Genomic DNA, 27,734 nt, shown 5'->3' with positions numbered 1-27,734 from the left:
GTAATCCCTCAGCTGCAGTCTATAGTAATACAGTATATTCTGTTGTTTAAGCTTTCTGCCAGTTCTTTACCACCACCTTCTGTTGCATTTGTAGATCACGCCTTATGCTCAGTGCTTCTGTTGCCTGTGTCTTCTGGGCCATTGCTTAGATCTTGACTAAAGTTTCTGCAGGCATAAAGATTTCTGCCCACCGAGCACAATTTTCCCATCTCCCTCTTCCTGTGACAAGCCCCAAATGCCTCCTGACATCCTATTTTGGGGGGAGGGAGGCCATGGGGGCAGAAATTGCAACCCATGGGCAGAAGTCCTTGCATAGGGGGCAAGATTAGTCTGACCCCAAGCCTATATTTAGTCCTCATCAGGCTATTTGGAGGTGGGGGCTGCTCTTTTTCATTTTGAATACTTTGCTCATTTTTCTACATGGTGGTTTTCTAAGTACACAGAAACCCTTACGTTTCCCGAGGATAGCCTGGTTTCTCTGCTTTTGTGATCAGAAGAGGGGCCAGCTGCTTTAATACTAGACATCATGATAGGACAGCAGCCTCAGTCTCTTAGGAAGTTACGTTGTGATTCACTAAATTTGATTTTTTGCTTGGTAATATAGCAGTTGTGTGGACCTTATAGACACTGAAGCCCATATATAGCTCTAGTGTGTACCCATTTTTAAAAGCTCAAGATGGGAGTTTTATGTTTTCCATTCAACTAGAGAGTCAGTGTGATATATTATTTAGTATAGGGATGCCAGCCCCCTAGTGAGGGCAGTGTATTCCCTGCCCCCACCTTTTGTCCCTCTTCCCTGCTTACCTGGCTGATGGGGGGGGTGGCAGGTCAGGAGCCAAACTGGAGCATGTGGTGAAATGGCGTGCACTCCAGAGGCCCTGGTGATGCACTTCAGGTTGAAAACCGGAACGTATGAGGTCTCAGTGGGGCCAAATCACTGCCAAACTTAACGAAAATGCCATGTTTGGTTCCAATTTTGTTCCCCTGAGACTGGAAATGATGGCATTGGGGCCTGCAGAGCATGAGGAACATAGATCAGGGGCCCCACCTGCCTATTGACCCCCCTGTACCCCACCTTTCAGATAAGGGAGCTGGCAGCCATGAGTTAGTATGTTAGACCAGGATCTTGGAGACCCACCCACCTCACAGGGTGTTTGTTGTTGTGGGGATAATAATGACATACTTTGTAAACCACTCTTAGTGGGTGTTAAGTCATTCTGAAGGGCGGTATATAAATCAAATATTTGAATCTCCCCTCTGCCATGGAAGCTCACTGGGTGACCTGGGCCAGTCACACTCTCTCAGCCGAAACTACATCATACAGTTGTTGTGTAGATAAAAATGGAGTAGAAGAGAATTATGTAAGCCACTTTGGGTCCCCATTGAGGAGGCAGACAGGGTATACACAATGTAAATAAGTAAATAAATAAAACTGGCTTCCAAACATACTTTTTCTTGTGAAAGTCTTTGGGCAATGCTATTTCTTGCAGTAGTCTGGTTAACATGCATTGTATTTTCTTATATGATATGCAACAAAAGAATGCACATGCACTGGAAAATAGCTGATAACTGCAATGTGCATTTGGATTTTGATGACATTTGCTGCTTCTAATTAAATGTTCTGTAAGTCATTCAGAGTTGGAACAAAATCAGCTATAAAACAAAATAGCCTGTGGTAAACCTATCCCCTAGTTGCTGCCACTGGGTTTTTTTCTGGTTTGCACGTTGGGACCTTGGACTTCTACAAGTATTATTTATGTGAGAATCTTTTTATAAGTGCACTGAGCTTCTGGCTGGGGTCAAATGCAGGGCAACCAGTCATTTTATGCTGTCTAGCTTTGTCAAATTATCTTACATGACTGTAATACTGCTCTGGTTGCATAAGTAAAAAAAGTTGAAAGATATAAATGTCAAGATAGCCAAGTTCCCATGGAAGACTGGTTTAGAACTGGAGCTTGTATTAAAGTTCATATTACTCGCTGGTCTAATTAAACCAGACAAGACTTTCATCCTTACCAAATGTATAAACAAAGTCTGTGGCTGAATTGTAGCACTGTAGCCTTTGTAACGGCTATGTTGTGTTGGGTGTTTTAATCTAGAAGGTGTTGGTGCAAATGAAGGACTACATATTTCTCAGTGGAGAACATTTTATAAATGGCCATTAATGATAGTCAGTTGACTTTCATAGCCAGGACTGAGTTATTTACATTATTTAAATGATGCCGTATTCATATCAATATAAAATCTTCTTTTACAAACCTTCCCGAACTGAATAAATCTCACATTAGCCTTAATTAATATTTATGTTGTTGCTCTGCAAAAGTTATGTTGGTCTTTGTGCTGTTCATTATTGTTGTGTTTTATTGATGTATACTGAGCTAATTTTAAATATTTCCTGTTATATTTAATTTAGGTGAAATCCCAGAATCACTAGAAGACAAATTGAAATCTAAGTGGCAAAAAGTGTTGGGACTTGACTTTGAAGTTATGGTATGTTGTCCACATACTTGTGGTGCATACTGTTCTTTTAAATAGTAAGACTGTTATATTGTACATAATTTACAGAATACCTTATAATATTCTTTAAAAAGTATAGAACCTACATCATGAAGTCACAGCCAACTTATGTGACTCTATAGGGTTCTCAAGGCAAATGGTTTTCAGAGGTGGTTTTCCATTGTATGCCTCTGTGTAGTAACTCAGCCTTTCTTGGTGGTCTCCCTTTCAAATACTAATCAAGGCCAACCCTGCTTAGCAGCCAAAATCTGAGAAGATCACACTAACTGGACCGTGCAGGCCAGGGTGCAAAAAGAGTTCTTTAACCACATTTTGATCAATGAATCAAGTGAGGAGAATAGGATCTTAGCACTATCCTTCAGTTGCCTGCATAGAACTGGAACCTTACGTTTGGTCCATTTGGCAGAAGTGAAAGCCCTAGAGAAGCTCGTCCCAGTTGCACAGACAGAGCATTATGTGCATGCAGTTGTACATGCGGAGGCTATACCGAGATGTCTGACTGAATGTGTGAGACCAGGAGCAATGACAGTGCATATGATCCCAGACACAGACATTCGTTGTATCGTGTTTAGTGGCTTCTGTTTCTCTGTACATCTTAAGATGGGGTATGGGATTGTTATTAATTAACATGCAGTCTTTTGGATATACAACCCACCACTGAAGAATTAATACAGGGTTTTAACCCTTCCCATAACCAAACCCTTACTTTACAGTATGTGATACATAGCAGCCACTTAAAATATCCTATTTTTATGTTGCTTTTTTTTCCGAATTTTTTTTATTGGATGGGTCAGTATACACAAATCATAATATTCAATATCAATATCCATTGCATTATATCACTCCCACCCATCCCCCCCTTTTCAGTTGACTTCCAACAGTTTTCCATTCCCTTCACCTACATTACATCACTATCTCCTATAATATTAATTTCTACATTATAATATATAGTATAACATATCTATATCTACCATGTTTAAAATAAGACTCTAATGTTACTTTCAAGATTATAATATAAAATATACTATATCATTCTTACTTATACACTATCCATATTTTCACCACTAACTAATATAAAGTAAAGATCTATTCTCCCCTCTTAACAATTATCCAAAGACCACATTTTGCCTTTCATGTCCCATTTTCCCCCCACATAATTCTTAAGTTTCTTCTAACTCATAACATATTCCACAGTATCTTGTTCTTTCAACTTCCGTGTTAGCTTGTCCGTTTCTACCATATTTAGTAATTTCATAATCCAATCTTCCACTGATGGTATCTCTTGAGTCTTCCACAACTGTGCATAAGACATCCTAGCCGCAATAATCATATAAAACACCATTGTTCTGTCCATTCTATCAAATTCTTCTAGGTTCATACTTAATAACAACAATTCTGGGTTCTTAATCACATTTTTCTGTAAAATATCTGACATAACCTCTACAATTTCCCCCCAGAATTGTTTAGCTTTTTCACAAGTCCACCACATATGATAAAAAGAACCTTCTTGTTTCTTACACTTCCAACATTTATCTGACATTTGACTATTACCATTTGCTAACCTTTTTGGCGTTAAATACCATCTATACATCATTTTATACACATTTTCTCTTATAGTGGTACATGTTGAAATTTTTACAGTATTTTTCCACAACCTTTCCCAAGCTTCCATCGGTATATCTTTATTACAGTTTATTGCCCATTTCACCACCTGCACTTTAACTGTCTCATCTTCTGTAAACCATTTTAACAGAATCTTATATACTTTAGATATCATCTTTTCCCCCTCTTGAAGTAAAACATTCTTCTAGTTCCGAGTTTTTAGTCCTAAATCCTACCTTTCTACGATCTGTATCATATAAGTCTTTTATTTGCCTATATTGAAACCAACCATACTGAAACGGCAGTTCTTCATTGGTTTTAAGTATATATTTATTACAATCTACTCTTAAAATTTCTTTATATGTCCTCCACTCCTCTCCATAATATTCCACCTTTGGGTTTACAACTTCTGCAGGTATAATCCACATTGGAGTCTCTTCATCTAAATATCTCTTATATTTTTTCCAAACCGCAAATAAACTCCGTCTCACAAAATGATGTAAAAACATAGCATCAGCTCTTGTCTTCTCATACCACAGATACGCATGCCATCCAAAAAATTTGTTATATCCTTCCAACGTCAATAGTTTATGGTTTTTCAATAACATCAACTCTTTCACCCAAACCAAACATATAGCTTCGTGATACAATTGCAGATTCGGTAATTGTAGTCTGCCTCTGTAGTCCGCCTCTCTCCTTAGCATATAATACCTTCATCTTGACTCTAGGCTTCTTCCCTGCCCATACAAAGTTCTCTTCCTTTGCCATTTTTCAAATTGCTTATTATCTTTCACAATTGGTATTGTTTGCATTAAAAACATTATCCTCGGAAGTACATTCATCTTAATTACAGCAATGCGACCCAACCATGATAAAGTTCATTTTATTCCATTTCAACATGTCCATATCTGTTTGCTGCCATAATTTGTCGTAGTTGTTTTTAAAAAGATCAATATTTTTCACAGTCAACTCAATACCTAGATATTTTGTTTTATGGACTACATCACAATTCGTTATCTCCATTAAGTCTACTTGTTCTTGCTTAGACATATTTTTACATATTAATTTTGATTTACTCTTACTTACGTAAAGTCCTGCTAAATCCCCAAATTATTTTATTTTCTCCATCAACCTTGGCATATTTTGGATTGGATCTTCCACTATCACCATAATATCATCGGCAAAAGCTCTCACTTTATATGAGAATCCTTTAATTTTCAAGCCTCTTATCATATCATCTTCACGTATCTGCCTCAATAAAATTTCCAATACCATCACAAACAACCATGGGGAGAGTGGACATCCTTGTCTTGTTCCTTTACTTATTTCCAACTTTTTTGTTATATCACAGTTTACAATTATAGCTGCAGATTGGTCTTTATATATTGCCTTCGCTGCTTGAATAAACATCTTACCCATTTGCATCTTTTCCATCGTGGCAAACATAAAATCCCAATTTAGATTGTCAAAAGCTTTTTCTGCATCCACAAAGAAAAAAATGACTTTTTTTCCTGGATTCTTATCATAGTACTCTATTGCATTCAGTACTACTCTTAAATTGTCTTTTATTTGTCTATCCGGCAGAAAACCTGCTTGTTCCTCTGCTATAAACTCCACCAACCAGGTTTTAAGTCTTTCAGCCAATATTTTTGCAAAAATCTTATAATCATTTTCATTTCATTTTCATTTATTCAATTTATATACCGCCCATCCCCAGGGGCTCTGGGCGGTATATAAATTGAATAATTATTAGTCAGAGATATCGGTCTATAGTTTTTAACATTCGTTAAATCCTGTGCTTCTTTCGGTATCAATGAGATGTTGGTTTCATTCCATGTTTCCGGTATTTCCTGTCCTTCTAATATTGCGTTCATTACTTTTTGCATCAATTGTACTAATTCATCCGCCAATACTTTGTATAATTTAGCCGTAATTCCATCTTGTCCTGGCGCCTTTCCCACTTTCGTTGCTTGTATCGCCTCCATAATTTCTGTTACTGTAATTTTAGCATTCAAATGGTCTTTCAGTTTCTTAGGCACCTCTGGCAATTTCATTTTATGAAAGAATTCCTCCATTAGCCTTTCGTCAATAGTTTTTTTCTGATATAATTTCGCATAATATTTATAAAATGCTCTCCCAATTGCATTTTGATCAAACAGCTCTTTTCCATCTTCTGTAATTTTACTTATTATTTTCTTCTCTCTCTTTTTCTTCAACTGCCATGCTAGATATTTCCCAGGTTTGTTGGCTCCTTCAAAAGATTTTTGTTTCAGTCTTTTCAGTTCCCATTCCACCTCCTTGTTTTCCATCACTTTTATTTGTTCCTGTAACATTCTAATCTCATGTTGCAATTTCTTTTTACCTGGTCTTTTCTTTAATTGTTGCTCTTTTTGCGTTATATTTTCTTGAATTTCCTTCAATTTCAATTCTTTATTCTTCTTATCTCTGGCATTTAAATCTATCAGTACTCCTCGAATAACAGCCTTATAGGTATCCCATACTTTATGAATTGATACACCTTTATCCACATTGTATTGAATAAAGCATTTAGTCTCTTTTTTAAGAACATCCAAATTTGCTTGGCTAAGCAGGAGATCTTCATTTAATCTCCATCTCAGTTTTTTCCTTCTCATTCCAAATCTCCACAGCATAGGGTTATGATCCGAACTAATATTTGGCAAAATATCCGTTTCCTTAGTCCACACAGCTAATTCTTTGGATGCCCAAATCATATCTATTCTTGACAGTGATTGGTGACTTGCTGAAAAAAAAAGTGTATTGCTTAGTCTTTGGGTTATGCTTTCTCCAAATATTTTTATATTAAAAAAATGACTTTGGCAATTTTCCCATCTTATTCTTACTCATACTTGTTTTTTTTGTCTAATTGTAAGTCCACAACACCATTAAAATCCCCTGCCACAATCACTTGATCATATGTCATTTGATCCAACTGAGTCATTATTTCATTAAAAAATTGTTCTTTTGCTCCATTAGGCGCATAGATTCCCAAAATCAATGTTTTTTCCCCATTGCACTCAAATTCCACCGCCAGATATCTACCATCTCTATCACCAACTATCAGTTTTGGTTGCAATTCTTCTTTTATGTAAATTACAATTCCTCTTTTCTTTTGCTTTGTTGCCACTACAAATTCGTTTCCCAATTTCTTATTTTGTAAATACTTATTATCTTGGTCTCTTATATGGGTTTCTTGTAAACAAATTAAATTACATCTTTGTTTGGTAAGCCAATGAAATATTGCCTTGCGTTTTGAGGGTGAATTAAGTCCATTTACATTCCATGATATTAATTTGTACTCCATCTTTAAAGTCTACTTGTTTTAGGTAAGTCCTTTTCATTCTCCAACAGGAACACTTCCATTGCATGTTTTGATTTAATCACTTGTCTCACAGATTGGAACTCAAAACTCAAACCTGCAGGTATTTCCCATCTATATCTTATATTCATAGATTTCAGTTTCTGTGTCAAATCTCTATATTTCTTTCTCTCTTGAAAAACTCTCCTCGGTAACTCCTTCATGATTCTGACTCTTGTCCCCTCAAGTACCAACGGGGATTCAAAATGCTTTCTAATAATTTCCTCCTTCATTATCTTTGTAGTTAGCTGGACAATAAAATCTCTTGGTAGATTCTTTTGCTCTGCATATCTTGAATTCACTCTGTAGGCTATATCCAGGCTGGCCGCCACCTCTTCTTTTTCCTTATTTAAAAATTCTGCTATTATTTAAGTAATTTGTTTCAAGGTTGATCCTGCCATTATCTCTGGAATGCCTCTAAAATGAATTTGTTTTTCCGTTGCTTTGCATTCCATCACAACCATCCTGTCACTTAATGCTGATGTTTCTGCTTTTATGCCATCCGTTCTGAGTTCCACCTCCTATACCTTCTGCTGTGTTATTTGCAGCTCTTTTTTTATTTCATCAATATTTTTCGCCAACTCTGCCACTTCAGATTTTATAGCCTCTTTAATATCCTTCAATAAATTTTGCTGTGACTCCTGTATCTGCTTTTGCGATTCCTGTACCATTTCTTGTGTCTTTTGTATAATTTCATTTATTTCTTTATTGCCCTCTGTCACTTTTTTGTCCAAGCTTTCAATCGCCGTCTGCCAGTCTCTATCTTTATCTTTTTTTGCCATCGCTGGACTTGCCTTGGCACCCCACGAATCCGCTCTCTTTCTCAACTCTGTTTTCTCACCTGTCACTTTAAACTCCCGTATTGAATCTTAAATTAATAGTCCAATTTTTATATCTTTCAAAATGTCGGGTGTCTTTTCTCTATGGTACAGTCTGTGGTAAAATTCACAACCTTCACTTACTCAAAATGGCGAATTTCCCTTCTTCTTCCAAATGTCGGGCGTTTTTTCTCTATAATATAGTCTATGGTGAAGTTTTCAACCTTTCCCACACTCAAGATGGTGAATTTCCGCTTCCTCTCAGGTCCTCTGTCCCACGCTGTTCTTCCATTGCTCCCCCAACACACTTCCTCGCCTTCTAGCCACGGCTCGCTGCTTTTAACAAGTACACAACTTCTCGCGATCTTCCAGCCGCTTCCCACACTCCTTCCCCGCGTCGTTGTCTCTCGAACCACAGGTATGCAAAACAAAACATCTTTTTCACTCTTTTTAGCTCTCTTATATTAAAAAAGTCACGATTTCCACTCCCAATCACTTTCTTACTTTCTCTGCTTTAGGTATCTGTCTCTTTAATTCAGTATACTTTGGTCTTTGTTTAATTATCTAGTCCATTAGGGGAGATAGCAATCTTTACTTCTTTTGTTCTTCTTGGGTTGTACTCACTGTTTCTTTTGTTCAATTCTACTTTAAATCCGTCTCTGAAGCTTGGGTACGACGGTCCTGTGCCAATTAAATGACTCCAAAAGCTGCTGCAGAGATAGTAGCTGCCCTTCTACGAGGGGACCTCAAGGCAGAAAGGGAATCCTTTATTCAGAATGCCCCCTCTGCCGAGATCACTCACTCTTAGGGCCACAAAGCATTCCTGCCCGATTTCTGCCTGAAATCAGGGGGCTGCGGGTGATCAAAGCACCGCGCCAGCCAGAAAACAGCACCTCGAATGGTCCAGCTCCCTGGATCACTTCAGACCGCCATAATCCGAAACCGGAACATTTTTATGTAGCTTTTTTTAATCTGTTTGTTTTGTTGTATGCTGAGAGAGGTAGTTTAAGATATTAATCCTATGCTGAGCAATGCATTGTTGTAGGTAGAGAATGTTTATGAAACTTATTTGTGAGAGAAGAAAATAATTCAAATGAATAACTATAGTACTAGCAACCCATTAGATTTTTCTCTTATAAAAATGTTCAGATAAGATATTAATTTCTTTCAGAAATTCCACTTAATTTTATTTTTCCTGCTAGAAAGAGAAATCATTATGACTTTTACTATTCAGATTGTCATCTTTATACTCTCGGTTGTCTTTCTCAATAAGTTGCTAGTGACAAGCTTGGTTCAATCATCATGTGAAACTTATTACTGTAGTTAATGGGGTCATCCAAATACAAGTAACATGCTAATAATGGTTAGCTAGACTACATCAGCATAGGATCTAAAAACATTGTTTGAAGTTGGTTTATTAACCACTGCTAGTCTTAACTTAATTTTCACAGAAAATATGATCACCAATATTTTAGATTGTTCTCTGGGGATTGTCTTCACTATAATTCAGGTTGGGATACCAGGTAATGAAACCAGAATTTTTTGAAGCAAACCAAGATTTAAATGATTATTGGTAGGCCAATTCCTTCTTTCATAAATTAGCCATTGCTGAATAAACTATGATTTCATTCTTATGTCTGAACTGAGCCACATACTATAATGATAAGAGTTGAAGGAAGTTTGAGAGAGAATTTTTTTCCCGTGGCCTGAACCCCAATCTAATGTGTCCCTTTTCTATTGATACTTGTTATCAATAAAGACTAGAATCTGCCAACATTGCCCCCCTAGTTGGAATGAGAGACAGACACCAGTGTTTGGATAAACGGGCCGCTTTATTAAACAGAACAGGCAACAAGAAATACGGCAAGGAGCCTAACTGGCGGTACAGGTCAGGCCCTGGGGTCATTCACTGTGACCCCACCCTGACCTGTCTGGGCGAGCACCCGCTGCCCCCGGGTGCGGTCCATCCCATGAATGGCTGCAACCCGTCCTGGCCAGGCGGAGTGTATTACCCCTGGAGAGCTCCCCCACCTGGCCGAACGGCAGCAGGGGGAGACCAGCTTGTCCAGGGGTTCCTCACCCAAGGGCGTCTGACCTCGCAGCTGGGCCGTACGGCAGCCAGCCGCTCCTGAAAGACCCCTGTTCCCCACCAATGGGGAGGTGCCAAGGATGCTCACCGGCCCGCCATAGATATAACCCTAACTAAATCCTGCCACCGCAGAGACCAAGCCTCTTCTTAGGCCTCAGCGCCCCACAAATGGCTTAAAGCCAACCTGAGCCCTTGCCGTAAGTCGTCCAGAAAAATGCTGTTGCCTCTGAATGAGAGGTGCACCCCATCCCCTCTGTAGAGGGCAACAGACTCGGCCCGAATCTGCGGATGGGGCAAATAAATCCCCAACCCACCCGTCATTATTTTAAACAGGGCTCTGTTGGCCATTCGCCTGGCCCTTTCAATTGCTCTGTGGTCCAATGCCTCCCGCCACACACGGCGCGGAAGCATGGCTGACCAAAATATCAGGACGCCGGGCCATCGCTTCTTGATCTCCAGGAAGTCATCCCGTGCCTGCCAAGAGAGGGCCACCCCTTTCATTAGACCCAGATCATTACCCCCCAAGTGCACTACCAAAATATGGGGAGGAGGGGCGGACCTCCCTTGAAACAAGAGTGGCAGCAGCCCCGCCCAATGTAGGCCTCTTCTGCCCTGCCACTCGATGTCTGCCCATCGGCTGAGTCCAAACTGGGACCCGATCCAGGACCTTCTCGCTTGGTGCGCCGCCCAGAAGATCATACTGTGGCCGCAGATGAGGATCCGGACCCTCTCCTGACAACCCACAGCACCTGCAAAAACACAATTCAACAGGATTTACCTTGCCCAAGTGGCCGGACGTAAGACGCATAAGCCCCTGAACGCCAACGTCCTACCCTCTGGATGTCAGGGCCCGAGAAGCCCATGGCAGCAGCAGTAGATGCCGCCCCAATACAAAATGAATGGGTCCCAAATTTGACCCCTTCTAGCCCTAACCTATGCAGAGCCCTGCCCGTGACCGTCCAAAATTGGTACTTAGTCAACGGGGCGCCATTACTGTGACAAAAAAGGACCCCCGAATGGTCACCACGCACCTTCAAATAACCCCTCAAGGCTGCTATAGGACACAGCTCGGTGATGGAACAACGGCCGAGGGCCAGGTCCACCCCTTTGTGATGCTGGTCAGTCTTGGAGCGTCTAATCCTAATGACCAGCTGCCGCGAGGGCCCGGCCTGAGGTGTCCGACAGGGACTGCTGCACTAGCTCGCTAACCCTGAGGGCGCCAAAGAAGGCCAGTAGAGATGCGGCGTGAAACAGCTGCTCCTCAAAAGGAGAGCTGCAGACCTGTGACCATACAGCCTGCAGTCCCCTAAGGATGCCAGGAGAGATGGGCTGCCTGTCATCCCTGGGCGTAGTAGACTCCCTCGACCACCCTTCCAGCATTTTCCGAATGCGGAAGTCACCCGTGGTATCAGTAAACCCTCGGGCCTTTGCGGCGAAAGCTAAGGCCGCCATCTGGCCGCGAATGTACTTCACACCCTGTCCCTTACCTCTTTGAGCCACGCAAAATTGCGCCAAATGCTCGACTGGAAGGGGCCATACCTGGCGGAGACCTGCACTCTGCCTGAAGACGTCGAAATTCCGTACCGCCCTGTCGTACGCCCTACCGGTGCTAGGGGCAATGGCTAATTGGATGGCCCGTAAGGCTTCCACTTGCCAATCATCCACAGCTCCTGAGGTACCAGAGCTGGCACCAAATCAGCCTCGGGGGCAAGCTGTCGAAACCGGTCCATCTGCAGACGAGACAGGGCGTCTGCCACCTCATTGTTGACACCAGGTATGTGCCTGGCAGAAAACAATATGTTAAGGTGCAAGCACCTCAAGGTAAAGGCGCGGACCAAAGTCATGACCCGGGGCGACTTGGAGGTAAGGGAGTTCACCACTTGAACCACTGCCATATTATCGCACCAAAAGTGCACGGAGTGGTTCGCGAGCTCCCCTCCCCAAAGGTAAACCGCCACCAAGATTGGGAAAAACTCCAAATAGGTTAAATCCCTACACCGTCCTTCTGCAACCCAATCTTCGGGCCAGGTGGCGGCACACCAGTGCCACCTAAAATAAATCCCCAGACCTATGGACCCTGAAGCGTCCGAAGACACTTGCAGTTCCCCTTCTAAAAGGAGCTCTTGCCTCCAAAAGGACACCCCATTGAAGCCCAGTAAAAACCTGAGCCAGAGCCCTAGGTCCTCCCTCATGCCATCAGACAGGCGTATCTTGTGATGGGGGAGCCGGAGGGTCCCCATGGCATCACAAAGGCGCCTCAGAAAGGCCCTACCGGGAGCCACTGCCTTGCAGGCAAAGTTAAGGTGGCCCACTACTTGCTGGAGCTCCAATAAGGAAACTTTGCGCTTCACCAGCATGGTGCGCAAACGCTCCTTCAAGTCCAACAGTTTCTCAACTGGAAGCCAGGAAGACTGCTGCACCGTATCTAACTCAATGCCCAAGAAGGTCAAGACCGTAGATGGGCCCTCTGTTTTTTCATGCGCCAGTGGAACGCCTAGCTCCCCAGTTAGGCTGACGAAGTCAGCCAAAAGGCGCGCACACTGACCCATCCCAGGGGGCCCAACCAGGATAAAGTCATCCAAATAGTGGGCGGAGTCACGGCAGCGCTGCCTATGACGCAGTGCCCACTCAAGAAAGGTGCTAAAGCGCTCAAATACAGCGCAAGAGATAGAGCACCCCATGGGGAGAGCCCGGTCCATATAATACTGACCCTCAAAGGCAAAACCGAGGAGCTCAAAGTCCTCTGGATGCACGGGGAGAAGACGGAATGCCGACTTGATGTCGCATTTCGCCATCTCAGCTCCCCGGCCACAACGTCTGACCACCTTAACGGCTTGGTCAAACGATGTGTAACGCACCGAGCACAAGTGCTCAGGTATTGCGTCGTTCACGGACCCACCCCTGGGGTAAGACAGATGATGAATTAGTCGAAATTCACCAGGAGCCTTTTTAGGCACAACGCCTAGGGGGGAAACCCTCAAATTGGGTACGGGAGGGCTGGGAAAAGGGCCTAAAACCCGTCCCTCCCTACATTCACGATCAATCTTGTCCCTAACCACATGCTCCATGCCTGCTATGGAACGCAAGTTATCAGACATAAAAGGGGAGCGGGGACCCTGGAAGGGGATACGGAAACCAAACAAAAACCCCTCTAACAAAAATTGGGCATCTGCCCTTCTAGGGTAATCAGCCAACATGGCTTCCAGTACCCTCACCTTTATTGGGCTGGGGCCCTTTTCCAGGGCCTTGTTGCCCCCCAAATCCACCCCCCTTTTTACTGAAGGGCTTCTGTTTCTTGCACGCGTTAATGGCGTGAGGCCCCCGGCAAATGGGGCACTCATGGCCATAGCGGCAGTTCTTCCTGCTGCAGGACCCCTGCGAGGTGAACTCAAAGCAGAGCAGCCGTGGCTGAACCGGCTGCCCCGCGAACGCGCGGGGGCCAAAACTAGTACCTGGGGCAGCTTGACCGGAGCTGGATCGCTGCATTATGTGGCTGCTGTCGGACCTATCCCCAGCCCCAAACTTAGCTGGGGTCATGACCTGGATCCAGAGGTGATGGTGCACCTGATCCCACGGCAGTGAAGGGTTAAGGGCCGCCTTCATCCTAAATTCTTCGTCGTACTGCAGCCACGCTGCACCGCCGAAGTCCACATATGCCCTATATATTATGTCCATATACTGAAAGAGCGAGGCAGCTCTCCCAGGCTGGACCCTAGCAATCACCCCCGCATAGACTAAAAAACCTGGTAACCAATTGGCCCAGGTCCTATCAATCTTACGGCGCCTAAGGCGCTCCTTGTCCCTGTCCTCCAGGTCCTCCTTATCCTTCTTCTCCAGATCCCTGAAGAGAAGGGTAAAGATGTCAACATATTCTCCCCGCAAAATCCTCTCCCGCATCGTGGGCGTAAGGTGATCACCTAAGGGCATGGCCGCATCACCTGTAGGTAGGGCCCGATAGGGGACAGCCCCATAATTGCTCCAGGGTGATCCGAAATGATTACAGCATGAGGGGACCGAGCCCACGCTCCCGGCCGCCTGAACAGGCGAACCCAGCCAGCCAGCTGTCCCAGTCATCTGACTGGTCCCCGGCGATTGGCAACCTTGCGCCCAATCACACGACCTATGAGCGCCATGCCCACAACCGCTTTGTGCTGGACAAGCATTACGTTGCGGTACCTGATCCCCCGATGCGTAAACGCTCTGTGCGTAAGCATTATGTTGCGGTGCTTGAGAGCCATGTGCCCAAGGCCAAGAAGAAGCCTGGTGAGGCCATGCGCACTTACCCTCCACCTCATGAGGCTGCACCACCAATGCCAGCTGTCCCACCTCTGCTGGCCAGACCCCTTCGATCTCCGCTGCCGCCGTCCTGACTATATCCTCATCCGCAACCGGCGCGTCGGCCACCGTCTCCGTCATTGCAGCAGCACCATCAGAAGTTCCCTCCAAGGCAGCTAAGTGGGAGAGAATATCAGCCATAGACAAAGTTTTTGCAGCCGCCCGTACAGGCCTCTTGCTTACCTGCCGTATACCCCCAGGGGAAGGTAATCTAGCGCGCTCTAAGGCAGCAATTCTTGCCAGAATGTCGCGCCGCCCTGGTCCCTCACCCTCCTCATCGGATGACAATGCCACCGCCGGCCGTTTGGAGGGGCGTGGCGCGGGCTGCTTCCCTTTACTATTACTTACCCCCTTCTTAGGACCCATCCTGTGTGGGGCGCAGTGTGCTAAGAAACCCCTGGCTAGAAAGGACCCCTGACAGGCCAAAATGAAGCAGGCAGTGAAGGGGGGGCGAGCAGCCGCCGCCTGCACGTACAAAATGGCCGACACCCCTTGCCTGCCTAAAATGGCCGCTGTAATTGACACGCGGCTGAGCCGCGTCGAAATGGCCGCCTGCTGCGTGCCTAAACGCACCCCCCACACCAACGCGCCCAGCCGGCTCCTCCTGAACGAGGCGTGGGCCCTGGGCCGAAGAACGAATGGCCGAACAACGTCGGGGGGGGGGGCTGGAGCCGCACGGGGTGATAACGGGCCGCTCAAGGGCCCCAAACGGCGAAAAGAACGGCCGCGAAAACGGGCCGCGAGGCTAACCCCCTCGCGGGCTGCTAGAACGGGCGCAAGGCCGACCCTCCCAGGCGCTGCGAAAAGCTATAGGCCTGGAACGGCCGAGGGAACGGCTGCGGGGCTACCCCCTGCGGCGGCGAGACGGCCGCGCAGGGCGCTGCAAACTGGCGGGAAACGCCTGCCTAGAACGGCCGAGAACTGGCCGCGATGCTCGCTCCGCCAAGGAGCAGCGCAGGGGGATAAGGGCTATGCCCTTCAACAAACCGCGCCTGTCACACAGGCCGAAGCTGTCTTCCCTGCAGCCTCGTGCCGGCGGAGCCCACGAACGTCTTCCTCCGGCCGAGCACGAGTCGAGACTGAGCTCAGGAGGGCGGAGCGGCTGGAAACAGCCCTTTAGCTCCACCCTCCCTGAAGCTATGCCCCTACTGCAGGGCAAGGCACGTCTGCCTCCCTCCTGCCAGGGCGGCAAATGTCTGCCACCATCCCAAGGGGCTTAACCCCCAGCACTGGAATGGCAGCCTTCCTATCAAAAATTTCTGCCATGTATAACTCTAGAACAACCTCCTTGTGCATTACTTTGCTTCCCTAATGCCCATCCCCTCCACAGTTGAAAAAGATGAGGCATCCCTCCCCCTTTATGCCATACAACTGAAATCCAAACCTATTTCCCAAATCCTGCTGTTGACAACAGTGGGAGGTGGTCAGAGTCAATTTAAGAACACCGTGAAGAAGGAATAGGAAATCTAACAACTTGGTTGTTGAATCAGTGCCCTGGGATTCTCTGGAAGCCTCCTTCTAGCCAAACAGTGATGGCAAGTTCAGTTCAGCCGAGTAATGTTGGCCTGGATGGAGAATTGTGGCTCATTGTTGGCATCTCAAGAGGAGCTGGCATTGATGGAGGCATAGTCATCCAGGCATTACTTTGCTTCCCTAATGCCCATCCCCTCCACAGTTGAAAAAGATGAGGCATCCCTCCCCCTTTATGCCATACAACTGAAATCCAAACCTATTTCCCAAATCCTGCTGTTGACAACAGTGGGAGGTGGTCAGAGTCAATTTAAGAACACCGTGAAGAAGGAATAGGAAATCTAACAACTTGGTTGTTGAATCAGTGCCCTGGGATTCTCTGGAAGCCTCCTTCTAGCCAAACAGTGATGGCAAGTTCAGTTCAGCAGAGTAATGTTGGCCTGGATGGGGAATTGTGGCTCATTGTTGGCATCTCAAGAGGAGCTGGCATTGATGGAGGCATAGTCATCCAGGCTAAAGCAGTGGTTGGCATGGTACATCATTGGTTCCCTTGGAGTGCTGAAACTCAAGAGTATTGTGAACCTCAGAGCATAGCAGAGCTGTTTGTGGATGATATGGCCATGTATCATAGGTACCATGTGAGACATGATGACTTCTGGTGGTCTGTGACTAACCTGGAGGAGTGGGCAACTCTAAGAAGGAGAAGAGAGAAAGAGAAAAAGAAGACATAGAAAACACCACTGCAACAATACACAGTCCAGATTGACACAATGTTCATTTATATGAAAGGGTTTTCCATGATAATTTAAATTTTATCATAAAAACAGTTCATGTGGACCTAATCCTGCACTGAATCATTATGAGTTTGAACCTATGAATTTCCTCTAGTGCAAGGATTTTTCTTAAGATGGAAGAAGCACGTTCTGTTGCAGGTACTCAAACTGAGAGAAACCACCAGGGAGGACAGAGTCTTTTCTTCTAGGAAAGGTCTGGGTGCTGCATTCCTATAGCTCCCACATTATTCCAGCAATATCAAAATGTGCTATTGTAGGGTAAGAATATTCATGCTATTAACCCCCCTCCCCAAAAAAGGGTCATGTTAATAGTTTCAGTGTTATATCTGTTGAACACAGAACACCCATTGAAGCCTTTCTGTTTGATATTCAGGTTTCCACCATGGACATGCCAATTGCAGATGATACTGAGCTACAAAAATATTCAAAGGTATCAAATCTTAGCTATTCCTCCCCTTTTGGCACATATTACCAATGCTACTAGACATTGGTCTGAAACAGCCAAATGAATGTATTTTTGTAATTTTGCTGTAGTGTCAGATTTGTGGCTATTCTAGATCCTTCAAAGTTGACACATAACTAAATGTATGAAATAAAATAGCAAGTATGCTGCTGCTTCCTTCTTAAAATACTTTATGATGATGTTTTGACATATTCACTTTTGAGGCAGGAGCAATGCATACAATATACCTAAGTTAACAACATCTTGAGGTGCTTTTATTTTGCAAAATCAATCCTTTAGCAGACCAGAGTCTGCACTGACTCTGGTCTGTTTTATAGTTCTATGGTTGTATGCAGTAAGTGTATATTTTGAAAAGAGAAGTTTCTATCATAGCTGCAAAGAATAAAAGGGTCAAATTTAGATTACTGTAATGTGTTCTCCCTGAGGCTGCCTCTAAAGACCTCTCAGAAACTTCAAGTGTTCCAAAATGCTGCAACTGGGCTGTTGAAAAGGATGTGCTGCAGCGAACATGTTAATCCCTGTACTTCCAATTTGTTCTGGGGATGAATTCAAAGTGTAAGTTTTCATCTGTAATCCCCAAAATTGTCTTGTTGCAGGGTATCTGAAGGATCACCTGCTGCAACATTAACTTATGTGTGCATTAACAATTTGTCTCTCAAGCCCTTTTCTGGGGGCCCCTCCATCTGAAGCAGCTATTGAGTAGGAAGAGGGCCTACTCTTGGTTGTGATGTAGCGCCTCTACAAAAATCATTCCTCTGATGTTCAGCATATGTCTTCACTTTTGGTTGACTGTTTGGACCTGGTCTGCTACTTTGGTGTCTTCCCCCACTCAGTTTTGATCTGTTGGAATTTCTGCTACAGGATGACTTGATGTATTTTTAATTGTAATTTTAACTTTTTCATTGATATATATTGAATTTTGTTAGCCTCTTTGTGCAAATTAGTCATGTGGCAAGACAAGTATATTCCTAGGGCTATGTGATAAGTGTGACTTTTTATTTTTTAAAATATCTGAACAACTGGCCATTGTCATGTTGCAGTCCAGTTCGGGGGCATATTGCTGTTTTGCCAACTTTGTCAAATAAAAATGTGTGATAAATGCAGCATTATTACAAAACTGGAGATTGTAGACCCATTGACTCAATTTGAATAACTAGTTTTAAGGTAGGTATTAGTCAAGGTGCAGTCCAAAGAAATTACATTTTAAAACTTAACGTTTGACTAATACTTCTGATTTTTATTACAATGCAGCTGCTACCTATTCACACATTGAGGTTAGGCGTTGAACTTGATACGTATGAAGGACATCATTACATATCGTCATTTGCTGCAGATGGTCCAATTGCTAAGCTTGGTTTGCTGCAGTTGGAGGACGAACTTTTAGAGGTATGGTATCTAGATAATATATTGGTTTTTCTTTTGTAGCATTCCATTATATTACTGCTGCCCATATTTTTGAGGTGCATTAGAATATCTTTATGCCCATATGATATGACTGTGGTTGGGAACTGCTAAAAAAGTAGGACTGGCAAAAATACAGGGGTGATCCAATTTGAAAGTGCCGTATAATTGGAGCTACTATAGCTGATATAATCAGTTTAGTGTTATCCTGCAGTTTATTATTATTTCATAAAATCATACGGCTCACAACAAATGCACTTTTCTTTTGAGCTGTTAAGTATAGGAAACGGTAGGTGTGAAGGAGTAAAAGAATATCAAAAGATTTAATTTCTTGGCAGTTACCAAAAATATAATGTGATCTAATTGTTAGCTTATTATTATTTAAGCCTGAACTCTTTTTTGTTCATTATTTATAAACGTCTACAGCTATGTCCAGAATGTGAGTTTATTGCTTTTATCCAACCCACCTCATCATGTCTCCCCCCACCGCCCCCCCCCCCAAATCACTGAATGCCTGGAGCACTTCTGTATAATACCAGGGCATGCGTTCTGTTAAAAAAAGTTTTGCAGTGAGAAAATGTAATAAATGCACAAACAAAACAGCACTGCCAAAACACAGAGATAACCGTTAGAGACAGTTGGGATTAAAAGAGCATGCTAGAGACAGCGGCTTCGATTTTATGACCTTGTTCCTCTCATGTTTCTCTCCAGCTGCTGCATAGATTTTCTTTTGCTGCAGTGCTAGCTTCCTTTGCTGCTAGCACTGCTGCATGCATAAAAGTTCCTTGAAAAAGATCAGTCTTGTGCATGCAGAATTGCTTGCAGCAAAGGAAACAAACACCACAGTGAAGGAAAGAGACTGCAGTAGCCAGAGAGAAGCATGAGGGAGACGATATCATAGGATCCCAGCCAGTGTTTTGAAGTTCTAAAATGGGCATCACTGTATGAATAATGACCAAACTACTTGTTCTGTTTCTCCTTGTGACTCTTTCTGACTCTTGACGGCCATTTTACTTGCAAACTGGTATCTAGTAGTAAGCAAGGAAACAGATGTGTTAACCATGCTAAATTAAAATGATGCAGAATAATATACATATTAGAAAAAGGTATGTAATTAGTGCCATAATAGTGAGGAAGCTATAATTAAATTAGTCAATGAAGTGTGAAGTATGGTTTGAGCTGGCCTGTGATGATGTGTTGTCAAATCCCTTTTCATCCGTAGCTTCGGGAAAGCCACTGTCACAAAATACTGTTTGACAAGATGGTTGTAAGTTAGGATGGTTTAACAATGGTGGCTTTCTTGAAGTAATGGCTGAGCAGGGTTTTCTCCTCAGGTCTTTGATCCACAAGGCAGATGTAAAAATAAAATGGGTTTCAGATGTTTACTGCCTCTGAATATAGAGGTTGCCTTTATAGGAAGGATTGAATACAAATGTGATAATATATAAGTGGGTCTGTCCATATTTTGACATTTAGTAGGATTGTGTATATCAGAGAACACTGGACGCTGTGACTGTGTGGATGAAGCAGAGTTGGCTGAAGCTGAACCCTGTGAAGGCAGAAGTCCTGTATCTAGGTCAGGGATTGTTGAGCTCAGGAATTCAGCTCCCAGCCTTAGATGGGGTGCCTTTGACACCTGCGTTGACGGTGAGAAGCCTGGGTGTGATTCTGGATGCCTCCTTGTCAATGGAGGCCCAGGTCTCATTGGTTGCCAGAACTGCGTTTTTCTATCTTCAGCAGGTCAAGCAACTTGCTCCCTATCTCTCTTGCTCATGACCTAGCTACAGTGATCCATGCAACAGTCACCTCCAGATTGGACTACTGTAACTCATTCTACACAGGACTACCCTTGAAACTGACACGGAAATTGCAACTAGTTCAGAATGCAGCAGCACATGTCCTCATGGAAACCCCATTTAGGATACATATTAGACCTGTACTGCACCAGCTCCACTGGCTCCTGGTTGAATTCTGGGTCAAGTTCAAGGTGTTGGTGTTAACTGTTAAGGACCTTAACGGACTGGAACCTGCATATCTTCAGGACTGTCTCTCTGTGTATGTTCCCTGGAGGGTCTTACACTCTGCTGGTGGTACTCAACATCTGCTGGTGGTCCCTGGCCCCAAGGATGTTTGCTTGGCCACAACCAGGGCCAGAGCTTTTTTGGCTCTGGCTCCAGCCTGGTGGAATGCTCTCCCAGTTGAGATCTGGGCCCTGTGGGACTTATTACAGTTCCGCCGGACCTGTAAAATGGAGATGTTCTGCCAGGCCTGTGAGAGTGGTTGAGGAGCTGGCAAACTATCCTGCTGGTCCCTTGCCTGTTTTGCTTTGTTTTGTTCCACCTTTTAATGAGATCTGTTGATTTTTTAAACGATTTTAACTGTTATTTATTGTATTTTAAATTGTGGTTTTTATGATGTTGTGACCGCCCCGAGCCCACTTGCGGAGAGGGTGGGATATAAATCCAACAAAATAAATAAAATAAATAAGAAAACTTCATATTTGGTCCTGTTTCAGGGCTAACTGAGCTTCATACATAGGCCACTCTGCATATTATTATTAAATATTTTTTAAAAAAACTGGAAACTCAATTTGATAAAAATTATACAGCCATATGGTTGTCCACACAAAATCCAAAAAAGAGCAAAACCTGTGCATTATCTTTTATTAGGCCAAACTATATTGACACAAAATTCAGTGTGATGACAAATACGAAAATAAAATAATGAAAAGGGAAAGCCCTTCCTATTTCTACTGTTTAAATCATCCTGTAGGTTCTTAAACATTCATTTTAATTATGAGCAATTAGTCAGATTATAGCTGGTGGCCCCATCAAAAAATGGGTCACAAGTCAACATTGCTGATGTGGATCACATCTGCTTTCACATACAGATCTCCGCTGTTGGATTGGTACCAGTCTGTGGTAGCTAATTATTTATAGGTTGACTATTCTACAGTTTTAAGGACTGGATAATGCTGCGACACCAGAAAGCCATGACTTTGTATATTGTATTTGGGACAGAAAACTAGTGTTTTCCCAAATAGCCATGCCCTATTTCCTAGAAAACCACATTGAATTTACTTTTTGCACACAAGTTTGTACTGGATTCAAAAGCTTGATGAAACCCTCCCTGACTTTACCAGCAGTGTGCATGGTACTAAGTATGTTGTGAATAGGATACTAGCATGTGTGTTATGTGCTGTCAAGTGGCCTCTGACCTATGGCGACGCTATGAAGGAAAGACCTCTAAAACATCCTCTCATTAATGGACTTGCTATTTTTGCTGTAGAATTTTAAGCATCACTTTGCTTGCACAGGAAATTAATACAATAGTCCAATAGTTGCTGCACTCCTTGGCATTCCCTTTTTTGGAATTGAAATGTAGACTGTTTCCAGTCCATGGGCCATTGTTTTGTTTTCCATATTTGTTGACAGATTCTTGCTAAGATTCTGATGAACTCCATTTCTGTAGCTTGAAATAGTTCTATTGGTATTCCATCTACTCCAGGTGCTTTGAGTGCAGCTTTTACTTCACTTCCTAGGATTTCTGGTTCTTCATCAAAGGATTCTTCTTCGAAAGTATCTGTCATCCTTCCATCTCTTGTATTATTCTTTGGCATATTGTTTCAATCTTTTCTTTATTTTATCCTGATCAGATACTGTATTTCTGTGTTGATCTTTCAGCATCCTAAGCCACGGCTTCAATTTCCCTTTGATTTTTCGAATCTTTTGGACCAGATCTCTTGTTCTTCCTTTTTTGTTGTCTTCTATTTCTTTGCACTGGTTATTATAATAAATTTCTTTGTCTCTGCATGTAAGTCACTGAAAAGCTGCATTTAGAATTTTGACCCTATTTCTGTTGTCAGGTTCAGAATGCTTCCCTATATATTGTAACCAAAGAGACTCCATTTTAATCCTTTTAGTGTTCTAAGTGCTTCTTTCACAGGTGCCAAGATGTTCCCTAGCAGCTATCTCTCTCCAGAGGAATGTTTTGACTACAGCTTTTCCAGTCCTGGGAAACTTTCACTTTCTCAGCTTCAAAGGGATTGTTTTGAGAACTATGGGGGGAGGCTGGGCCTACTGAGTCTTAATACTTTGTACTGTATTCTTTGCCTTTCATTCGTAACAATACACGTGTACCAACCCAGATATTGCATCTGGGCCCGTGGACTATAATGGTTGCATTTTTCAGTAAATCTTTTGAAAACAACAGACTCTTGTCTGATTGCAGAAGGTAGTCTGGATACAACTATTATTTAGCCACAGATCTGACATCTGTCACCTTCTGTTTTTGCTTTTCATCTATCTTTAGTAATTTTAAGAGTTTCTACTGTCATCCATTTAGGCTTCTCCTTTCTTTTGGTTACAGGAATAGTCTTTGCATATTCTTCCTTGATAATATTTCTGGTTTCAGCCCATAGTTCTTCTGGTTCACGATCAATTAAATTTAGTAATCTGTTCCTTGCCTGGCCGTTAAATTCTTCAGGAATATTATTTAGATTTTATTTTGGCACTATGATTCTTTTAGTGTTTCTCTTCAGCTTTATTCTAATTTTTGATATTAGCAACTCATGGTCACTCTCCTGCTTCATTTCATGATCCTAGTCCAAATTTTCCAACTATGTTTGATTCTGCTTTATCTCCAGTTTTTACATTTCAGTCACCTTTGATTATCAGCATATCTTGTTTAGGTGTACGATCAATTTCTTCTTAGACACTTGCGTGAAAGTTTTCAATTTCTTCCTCCTCAGCATCTGTAGTTGGAGCATAAACTTGAATGATGGTTATGTTAACAGGCCTTTCCTGCTGATTGATATTACTTGGTCAGACTTCATGTTGTAGCTCCTGACTGCTTCTGCTATGTCTCGCCTCAGCATTAGAGCAACAGCATTTCTTTTTAGTTCATTTCTGCAGTAAAACACTGTGTGGTTTTCTGACTGAAAATGTCCTGAGTTGGTCCACATTAATTCACTCACACCCAGGACTGCAATGTTTAAATGTTCCATTTCTTGTTTTATGATTTCTAGCTTACCTGGCTTCATACTTCTCACATTCCATGTTCCTGTTATGTGTGTCACACAGGACATTCCTGGACATTCCTTTTGCATCTATTCATGTCTGCAACTGGACATCCTTTTGGCTTTAATCCAGTCCCATCTTTAAGAATAGTGCTATTCGTACTTGTCCTTGGCTCTTCCCCAGTAGCCAACTGAGTGCCATCTGACCTGGGGGGTCCTATCTTCCACCACTTTATCTTTTTTTCATTTTGAATTGTCTCATCATAGGGTTTTCAAGGTAAGAGATTAGCAGAAGTGTGTCAGGGCTTGCCGCCGCTGCCGCTGGGCGTGGCACTGGGCGGTCTGCTCCTGACGTCACAGGGGGGCCAGGGATTCTGCAGGACCCTGCTCTGTGGAAGGAGGGGCGGTATACCTCACCCAGACTCCCTCTCAGTCCACTCGCTGGCCTGCTCAACCTGGCCTGCTTACCCTCTGCGTCCTCCTTCATCTCCTCCTTCCAGAACTCTCCTCCAAACCTCCACCCTTGCATCTTACTGCTCTCACTCCACATCATCACTCCTCACTCACACCCACCACCACAGGGCTCTTCCCAGCCAGCTTTTATAGGGCTTCCTTCTACTGCCCCACCCCTCTTCCAGCCTGGCCTTGGGCTGCACCAAGCAGTTGCAGCTGGGGTAGCTGATCTGGCCCCACTGACCAGCACCAGCTGTGCCTTGTTCTCTGGCTGCCCAGCCTCCCTGCCTTGGCTGATTGCTGAAGGCATGTCCAGCTGCAGTCCCCTGGCTAGCAGCCCAGCCTCCCTGGCAGAGCTGATGGCTGAAGGTGGGTCCAGCTGAGGCTCCTTGGCTGGTTGCCCAGGGCTTCCTGCAGAGTGCCTCCAATAGCCCCACCTGGAGTGGCTTGGCTTTTGGCAACTCCTGGGCCAGGCTACTATTTTCTAGCTGGGGCATGGCTTTGGGTTGTTGGGGCTGCTGCTGCTTCTCCTCCTCAGGTAAGGTCTTTGGGTGGGTGACTGCTGGGCTCCCAATCCCTCTGCCCTTGCCCCCTTCCGCCTTGCCTAGCCCCCTTTCCCTCCCTAGGGGAGTGGGACTCGCTGGCCTCTCTCTGTCTCCCCCTGCCTCCTGAGGCCCTGGGCTTTTGCCCCTTGCCCCTGGCACCGGCAGGTTCTGGCTCCATTTGCCTGTGGGAGGGGTTGACCTGCTGTCCCCCAGCTGCTCCCTCTGCCTGCCAGTCAGACCGGTTGACCTGCTGTCAGCTGGCTGACCAGTTGACCTGCTGTCTGCTGGCTGCCCCCTCTGTTTGCCCGTCAGCCCAGCTGACCTGCTGTTCCCTCCTTCCAAGTCTGGGGGCTGGGACCCAGACCCCGGACACACACCCCCGCTTAGCTTTGAGTTGTGGGGGTCAGGGTCAGACTCAAACATGCGGGACATGAAGTCCGCATCCACATGCTGAGCCCCCTTGCGGTACTTGATGGTGAACCGGAAGGGGAGGAGGGAGAGGTACCACCGCAGCACACGGGGGTTGTGTGCCTTCATGTGGTGGAGCCACTGCAGGGGCGCATGGTCCGTTAGTAGGACAAAGGGATTATTGGCCAGGTAGTATTGCAGGGCCCCCACTGCCCACTTGACCGCTAGGGCCTCCCGCTCCACTGTTGCATAGCGCCTCTCTGCGGGCTGCAGCTTCCGACTCAGGAAGAGGATGGGGACGTCGGTTCCGTCACGTTCCTGAGTCAGGACTGCCCCAAGGCCGGTGTCAGAAGCGTCTGTGGCCAGCGTAAAGGGTCGGTCAAAGTCCGGGTTCCACAGGGCTGTGGTATTAGAGAGGGCTGACCGCAGGTCCTTGAAAGCTGCTTCTAGTGCTGGGGTCCACTGGACTTGGTTGGGCAGCCCCTTCTTTAAGCAGTCTGTCAGGGGGGCGGCTCGGGAGGCAAAGTGGGGGATGAACCGCCCGTAATACCCCAGTAGTCCCAGGAAACGTCGGACCTGCTTCTTGGTCCGGGGCTGGGGGGCATCAGCTATTGAGGCCACCTTGTCTGGTGGTGGGCGAACTCGGCCTCCCCCGACCACAAAGCCCAGGTACTGGAGTTCCTGGAACCCCAGGTGGCTCTTCTTTGGGTTAGCCCGTAGTCCGGCTCGCTGGAGGGCCCTCATGACAGCTTCCAAGTGTTGGAGGTGGGTGGGCCAGTCCGGGCTGAAGATGATGATGTCATCTATGTACGCCATTGCATACGCCCGGCACTCTCCCAGCACTTGGTCCACCAGCCGCTGAAACGTGGCAGCTGCCCCGTGTAGACCAACCGGCATCTTCTTGAACTGGAAGAGGCCTCGTGGGGTGGCAAAGGCTGTCTTCTCCCGGTCCGCTGGCCGCACGGGCACTTGCCAGTAGCCCTTCGTCAAGTCTAGGGCCGACAGGTAGTGGGCGGACCCTAGGTGGTCTACCAACACATCTGCTCGGGGCATGGGGTATGCATCGAACTGGGCCACCTTATTCAGTTCGCGATAGTCGATGCAGAATCGGGTGGTCCCATCCGGCTTGGGCACCAAGACTATCGGGCTCCTCCAAGCGCTTCGCGAGGGCTCGATTACCCCAAGCCTGAGCATCTCTTCGGTCTCCTTCTCCACTGCCTCCCACCGCTTCCTGGGGATCGGGCGCCAGGTAGCCCGGGCTGTCTGCCCCGGGTCCGTTGGAATGGCATGTTGGATCAGGCTCGTGCTGCCCGGCCTGCGGGAGAAGACCCCGGGAATCCGAGCCCAGAGGTCTTGTAGCTGGGCCCTCTGAGCTGGGTCGAGCTGAGGGTCCACCTTGGGCTCCTCAAACTCCGGGGCATCAGTGGTCCAAGGCAGCACACTGTCAGGGAGCTCTAGCGGGTCCTCAGCCACGCCGCACTCCTCTTTTGGGCGCTCGTGCCACTGCTTTAGGAGGTTCACATGCAGGGTCTTCCGCCGACGCCGGCCGACCCCACACTGGACTTCGTAGGTGGTGGGGCCCAGCACCCTTCGAATCTGGTAGGGACCCCTCCATGGGTCCCCTTCCTCTCTTGGGAACACCGAGTGGTGCACGAGGACCTTCTCTCCGGCCTGGAAAGTCCTCATCCGCGCACCCCGGTCATAGGCGGCCTTTTGCTTTGACTGGGTGCGAGTCAGTCTGCGATTTGCCTCTGCTTGGGACTGTTGCACCCGGTCACGGAGACGGCTCACGTACTCCTGTATGGGGGGCGCGGGGCTGCTGGCCCGGGGCCCCCAGCATTCCGTCAGCTGGGAGAGCATCCCCCTTGGCTTGCGCCCATATAGCAGCTCGAATGGGCTGAAGCCAGTGGAGGCCTGCGTGGTCTCCCGGAGGGCGAACATGAGCGGGTCGATGTACAAGTCCCACTGGTGAGGCTTGTCCCACGTCATCTTCTTCAGGGCCTCCTTGACGGTCTGGTTCAGCCGCTCTGCCAACCCGTCTGTTTGAGGGTGGTACGCTGAGGTGAACACCTGCCGGATCCCCAAATTCTGGCAGAGCTGACGCATGGCTGTGGCACGGAACGGGCCCCCCCGATCCGTCAAAATTTCATCTGGCAGCCCCACCATCGCGAAAAACTTGGACAGGGCCCGTACCATCCCCGGGGTCTGCATGGTCTTCAGCGGGATGACCTCGGGGAACCGCGTGGCATAGTCCACAATCACCAGGGCAAAGCGATGGCCCCGGGGTGTGCGTGGCAGCGGTCCGATGAAGTCCATTGCGATGCGTTGGAAGGGCGTCTCCATGACGGGCAGCGGGGAGAGGGGGGCCTTCGGCGGGCGGCGGGCTGCCACCCGCTGGCAGGTGGGACACGAGCGGCAGTGGGCCTTCACGTCTGCATTCACGGAG

The 27,734-nt window shown here is 45.6% G+C and overlaps 1 protein-coding gene across 1 annotated transcript in view; it reads left to right on the top strand.

The window, feature by feature from the left end:
• The window catches only part of PATJ (PATJ crumbs cell polarity complex component), a 286,475-nt gene that overhangs the window by 36,809 nt on the left and 221,932 nt on the right, over positions 1 to 27,734 (top strand). Inside the window, exons 15-17 of the mRNA XM_054979641.1 lie at positions 2,414 to 2,490; positions 17,375 to 17,431; positions 18,716 to 18,850. Of these exons, the coding sequence (XP_054835616.1) occupies positions 2,414 to 2,490; positions 17,375 to 17,431; positions 18,716 to 18,850 (269 nt within the window). The remainder of the gene's footprint in view (positions 1 to 2,413; positions 2,491 to 17,374; positions 17,432 to 18,715; positions 18,851 to 27,734) is intronic.

The sequence above is a fragment of the Eublepharis macularius genome, chromosome 5 (assembly GCF_028583425.1).
Source record: "Eublepharis macularius isolate TG4126 chromosome 5, MPM_Emac_v1.0, whole genome shotgun sequence".
In the NCBI taxonomy this organism is placed as follows: domain Eukaryota; kingdom Metazoa; phylum Chordata; class Lepidosauria; order Squamata; family Eublepharidae; genus Eublepharis; species Eublepharis macularius.
This window is presented reverse-complemented; position numbering and strand designations above follow the sequence as displayed.